The sequence below is a fragment of the Dipodomys ordii genome, unplaced genomic scaffold (genome assembly GCF_000151885.1).
Source record: "Dipodomys ordii isolate 6190 unplaced genomic scaffold, Dord_2.0 Scaffold26, whole genome shotgun sequence".
Lineage (NCBI taxonomy): Eukaryota > Metazoa > Chordata > Mammalia > Rodentia > Heteromyidae > Dipodomys > Dipodomys ordii.
Window position 1 is genome coordinate 13509979 of NW_012267242.1, and position 6478 is coordinate 13516456.

The 6478-nt window shown below is 41.5% G+C and overlaps 1 protein-coding gene across 1 annotated transcript; it reads left to right on the forward strand.

Annotated features, from left to right (window-relative positions):
- The first annotated feature begins 5295 nt into the window (after positions 1 to 5295).
- Positions 5296 to 5637, forward strand: Prr9 (proline rich 9). The gene has a single exon (XM_013015184.1). The coding sequence runs from the start codon at positions 5296 to 5298 to the stop codon at positions 5635 to 5637; it is 342 nt and encodes a 113-aa protein (XP_012870638.1).
- The last annotated feature ends 841 nt before the right edge of the window (positions 5638 to 6478 follow it).

Consider the following 6478-nt stretch of genomic DNA (forward strand, 5'->3'; position numbering starts at 1 on the left):
TACCACTCACTCACCTAAGTCAACACTTGATGCTATAATCTATCCAACACTTGATGTTATAACCTATCACCTCTTAGAGCAAGAGTGTCTTACTGTCTGCTGTGGAAAGCAATGGGCTGGAGGGGGAGATGGAATTCCAAGAAAAGATGAGAAATACCTTTGGAGTTAGTAGAGGGAGGTCCTTTTGTCTACTCTATTTTCCAGATGGGCCTACTATAAGACCCACAAAGAGATTCTCATGTCACCAAATATGTTGGCTAGGTATGGCATTTGGGAGCTTGTGTTGAGGAGAGAATGAGGGCCTCATGAGGGAAACAGCTTAACTAAACTTACAATTTCTTGTCCGATTAGGATTTCTAGACCCAGACTACAATAGGAAAAGGTTGAAGGCCAAAGAAACATAGGTCCTATGGTTTCCCTTATTTGCAATAACTAGTACATGTCTAGGACACGCAGAAAAGGTCAAAAGCTATGTATATGTGACCATATAAGATGATGTTAAGTGAAATGAACCCCAAGATAGGGACACAAGTGGTTTTTTTCTTTCGTGCTATTTTTAATGTATTTATAATGTGCCGTGTGATTTTTGTGTTTCTTTCATATGTTCCTCCCCCATGATATAACCCCTGTTTTCACTGTATTTGATTCCAGTGCCCTGCGTCTTGTATATATATTTTCTAATTTGGGGAGGGGAAGGGAAAAAACAAAATGCTTAAATATGGATACAGGAGGTTGACCCATTGTAACAATGAGATGTACAAGACACTATGTTGAAAATGAACTTTACAACTTTGGGCGCAGCGGGGGAAGGAGGAGTTGGGAAAGTGGGGAGGTAAGGGATGGTAGGGGAAAAACAAAGGAGGGGTAACAATGCTCAATAGGAAATGTATTCATTACCTTACTCATATAATTGTAACCCCTCTGTACAGTATCTTTACAATAAAAAAAATAGATTTTTATAAAAGGTTGAAGGCCAACAGTAAATCTGAAGTGATTTGGAAGCATCATTTCTCCCCATTGGTCCTTCATCAAATCAAGGGTCCCTGACCTCCTGAAGGAAAAGGCATGTAGATATGTGAATTTTCTCATGTTCCCAAAGCTGTTACAAGCCATCAGCTGGTGTGGGACCTTCTTGTCTCCTTGAAACTTCTGAAGAATCTCCAGTTGAGTAGGGTGTTTCCATAGTCTATTGTTCAGACAAGACATAAGCCATGGCCTTGAACAAAGTTTTAACACTTTGGTACCTCTCTGCACCTAAACACACACACACAGAGTTGATAAATACTTCTGTGCCTCCCCTTTAAAGCTTGTGCTGGGGGCTAATGAGGAAATAGGATCAGGTGTCTCTTGTGTCTCTCCTGTCTCTCTTGCCCCAAGGGCCTTGTGATCCATACTCCTTCCATGTCTGATTCAGACTCCTAGTGTGGATGACACAGGGAAGGGAAGGGAGAAGCATGGTGGACTCTCCTCCAAGAGTTCAGGAGCTGGGTGAGCTCTCCAGAGGTACCTGCTCACCAGGAAACAGGCTGAGCCCCATTCTATACTTTTCAGCTTTATCAGAACCATTGCCCTGTAATATTCAGGTGAGCGAATCAGAAGTCTGGGAACGTTTATGATTTGAACAAAGGAGATCATTATTTGATGGGATAGGGGTGGACAAGGTCCTGTGCACACCTGAGTCTCTTCTCCTGACCCTAATTATGACCTGACTCCAAATAATGACAGCTCCCAAAGTCTAAAATCTGAAACCTCAAATGGCATGAAATCAGATTAGCCTCAATCTTGCTGGAGGGTTGGGGAGTCACAGAAACTACTTAGTCACCTTATCTTAAGATTTGGGGTAAGACAATCTCCTCAAAGATAACCAAGCCTCAGTTCTAGATACTGGGCCACTATGGTCAATTCTTGAGGTTCTTAGACCCCAACTACTCCTTTTTTACCTAGGAAAAGAGAGATCATTTGGGGTCACTCAAACACCTGACAGGGCCTCTGCCATATGCAGATGACAGAAGAATGGGTCTTTCTATGGGTACATTATAACCTATTCAAAGAAGACAGGCCTTCATACACACATTCAAACACACACATATTCATCCACACACTTAGAAAGTCACATTGATACACAGGTCCACCATTCATCATCATATTTATAGTGGACAGAATATCGGAGCAAGAATGGACCTTACTGAAAGTCTACCTTCCCTATTTTAATGAGGAGACTGGAAAAGGTCAAGAAAAGGTCAAGAACTGGTCTGAGGTCTTATGTCACGTTCCGGACAGAACTAGATATCTGTGCCATACATTGTGTAAGCATTACAGGGAGTAGAAAAGAACAAGTCAAAGGTCACACATCGAAAAGAAAGTAAATGATATAGAATAAGGAAAGGTGATAGAATCATGGAAGACTTCATAGAAGAGGTAAAGCCTGAGCCAATTCATACTTCATGAATGTGCTATAAGTAGTTCAAATATTAGTAGGCATTCACATATACCTATTCTGATTTATTCTTCACTAGAAACCTGTGAAATAGTATTTCACTTTCCAAAAGGAAGAAAATAGAGTCTCTGGAAGTTGAAGTCCCTTAGCCAATATTTCACACACTCAGTCCTGAACTTGGAGTTTGGTTCTTTCCCATGCATCTCAGAGCTGCTTTTACTCAAAACTGATAGGACCAGTAGGAGTCTACTTAAATAAGGGATCACTAAGAGGAGACATCACTGCTTCATCTGATATTATCCTCCTCCAGAATTCCCAAGAGCTTTAGACACTGCAGTGTACAAGTTTCTTGCTGTTGCTATAACAAGTTACCTCAGGCTTAACAGATCCAAAAACAAGAAAAAATGTATTTTTGAAGATCAGAAGTCTGAACCATTGGAGGAACGAGAATCAAAGTGCCCATAGGCTGTATTTCTTTCTAGAATCTATTCCCTTGTCTTTCCAAACCTGCTAAGACTGCCTTCGAGCCTGGCTAATCATCTTCCATCTTCAAAACCAACCTTGGATAATCAAGCCTTTCAACATTAGACACAGACTCCTCTGTCCACTTCATCTTTTTTAAGGATCCATTCAACCAGCTTGGCCCTGCCTGAATAACCCAGGTTATTCTCCCTATTTTAAGGCATTCTTGATTAACCATTTAGATTTTTGAATTCTGCCTTAATTTTCTTTTGCCAAGCACCCTAATATATTCACAGATTCTAGAGATTAAGTCATAGAAATGGTGTCGAGCAACCAAAACATATAAACACTTGAAGACATTTAATTCATTTAATTCAATTACTTCCCTTAGACAATGATTGAAACCTACATCTAAAGCTTTCCATTTAATTTCAGGTCAAGGAGAGGAGGGGAATATTAGCATTTTTTAAGTCCCTGGAATTCAGTCAGCATCAGCAAACACACACACACACACACACACACACACACACACACACCACTTTGTTAGCAAGGGGATTCTTTCATAAATAAACTTTTCCTAGTTTCAATTAAATGAGATATTCCTCTACTTTCAGCTGTCTTCTACATCTATTTCTTCATGTCATTGGTGTCTTCACCCCATCAATAATCACGTATCTCTCTTATCTTCTAAGTGCTATATCTATGGTATAGTCTCTACCTGGGAACTTAACTCACAAGATTAATTTGATCAGTCACATAAATAACTAGAATTCATAACAATCATAAATGTCATATAAATAGCAAACACAGTAGATTTTATGGAAGCTCATGAAGAGGTGAGTTCCTTTCTGGTTTATAGTAACAGAAAAGGTGGTAGAAGATGGTAGATTTGAATAAAGTTTGACAAACACTTTGAGGTTAAACAGGTACTGAAAAGGAGGGCAAAGGAGGTAAAAGTGACAGTCCAAACCAAGACCTAGAGGTAGAGCCAAATGGGCTATGTTTGCATTGAATTTTCCTTTCATCCCCAGCTTTTATTGACCTGAGTTCTAAGAAAAGATTTTTCAGAAGGCAAGGACCTGGGCTAACCTTGTTCCAACTTGTCTTCTTGGTCACTATAAAAACTCTGTGAGTAACTCCATTTTCAAAAGGGTATCACAACTCAAAGTCAAGAGATGAAGACTGGCTACCTCCTCTTCATCCTCCTCCTCCTTCCTCTTCTTTTACTTTTCCTCCTCCTCTTCCTTGTCCTCCTCCTCTTCTTTTTCCCCTCCTCCTCCTCTTCATTCTCCTCCTCTTTTTTCTTCTTCCTCTCCCTCCTCTTCCTCCTCCATAATCTTCTTCCTCTTCCCCTCCATTATACTTCCCAACCCAAGACCAACAATAACTCAAATTTCTCTCAGAACCTTCATACTGGAAACATATTTTGTCTGGAAGCTCTAGCTCTGTTCTTTGTTTAGAACCACAAGACAAAACAACTTCTTTGAGTCTAAAAGTACGATCTCCAGGCTCCACAATGATACACCCAATGGAAATGTCTAGAATAGCCCATATAAGCTCTTGACCCAAACAGATGCCAGGCTTCAGGCACAAATTCTTCCAGATGGTGAGGTGGATCTTATCTTTCACCACATCCTGAACCCATGTGGGCAGACAAGGAACCTCAACCCCAGTTTAACAGACTAAGATAACATTTTATGAACATTCTTTTCCTGCTACCTCTGATGTGCATCTGAGTGGAGCCCCTCCCTGTTGAGGTCTGGTGAAGACCCAGAGGCCAAAATGCAGGCTGATTAACAGGCATCCCAAGCAGTGACTCAAACCTGTCGTGATTTCAGAGGAAGCTCATTACAGTGACTCCGCAATTAGGATCTCTGCTCACGTGGCCCACCAGTCCTGCAGGAAGTCAGTCCTAGAAGTATATAAAAGTCCCACCTTACTGGGCTTTACAATCTACACCTTGGTTGAGGCTTGTCGAAAGATCAAGTAAGTGGGGATACAGCTCTCTCTCCTGATGGTTCCATCTTTGGGAGCTACTTTGGACTCTACTTTCTGCCAGGTTTTTAAGTAACTTGCCATTTCTTGGACCTCTACCCATCCTATATATTCTATCTATTCTCTGGCTCCTAATTTTTCCAAAGGACTAATCAAGCAAAAGAAAAAGCAAAGATCTATCATCGGAATGAGGTTTGGAATTCTAGCAATCTAGATGAATACAAGGGGCCAAGGAAGGGTAGAAAGTAAGAGATAAAAACTAGCAGAGAAATGAGTTCTTGGGACTAATCATCTCTCCTCTCTTTTCCCTCAGCCCTGGATACCCAGTTCCCAGCCTGGTACTTTTAATCCATAGTGTTTCAAATCTTGTATTTGTTTCAGGTTCTGCAAATCTTGCTAGAATGTCCTTCAGTGATCAGCAGTGCAAGCAGCCGTGTGTGCCACCTCCATGTCTTCAGGATCAGTGCCAGGCACAAGCTAAGGAGGCATGCCACCCCAAGGGCCAGGACCCCTGCCAAAATGAGTGCTTGCCACAAGTTAAGGAGGCATGTCTTCCTCAGTGCCAAGAATCAAACCAAGGAAACAGCCCTCAGCAAGGTCAAGATCCATGTGTACCTCCATGCCAAGACCAGTGTCTGCCTCAGTGTGCCGAGCCCTGCCAGGAGCTAGCCCAGACAAAATTTGTGGAGGCATGCCCACCGAAAGTCCAAGAAACATGCTCACCCCCTGGAAAGGGAAAGTAGCTGTTCAGATGCCTTCCGAGGTCAAGGAGATAGCCAACAGATTAAAAACCCAACCCCAGCCCTAACTCTGATGACCTTTTCCTGCAGGTATCTCTTGTGTATGATGCACCTTTTGCCTTCTGGCTTCCTCAATATTTCAGGACTTGGTCTATGTCTCTAAGGAGAATTCTCTGTATCTCATCAGCTTCTGGGAATAAGAACTGTTCTCTGCAGACTGGTGGGAGGTTTCAAACGTAGGCATGGTTTGGTTATTAAGGGAGCCCACTGAAGCCTGGAACAGGTTTCTCAGGACAGAAGATCACCCAGTTCTGCATATGTGATGGAGCAAGGATGTCTTCGTTCTTTCTGAGTATCCAACTTCCATTCATACCTCCAAAAAAATACGAATCTGATGGACTTTGTATTCGTCATCACCACCACCAATATGGGTGTTAAGAGGTTAGTGGTGGCACAAATACATTTTTAATTGATCATTTGTCTCTGCATCCTAACAGTAGATGATTGGACATTGGAACGTTGGGTTTGTTTTTTTTTCCAAAAGTAAAAATAAAGTGTGTAAATGACCAAATTTAAACAGCAAATAAGGAAAACATAAGATAGAATGTTTGGATCCTTGTTCATCTTTGTATTTCTGAGAAGGTCTACTTTGAGCCCTTTGTGCTGCATGGGCTGTGGTGCTGTATATGCTCTTTAAAATGTTGTTTGTGTCTCTGTCGTGCAAGCTGATCTACTCTTCAGCTTCCTCACCTTATTCTCCCTGGTGAAAGTAAAAATGCAAAATAAAGCTGACTCTAAGAATGATATTTAACTGGATGCGTGTTCTTTCCTCTCTACCACCTAA

What these genes read in the sequence shown, in the direction of transcription:
- Prr9 (XM_013015184.1), top strand. Translation starts at nt 5,296, where the DNA reads ATGTCCTTCAGTGATCAGCAGTGCAAGCAGCCGTGTGTGCCACCTCCA.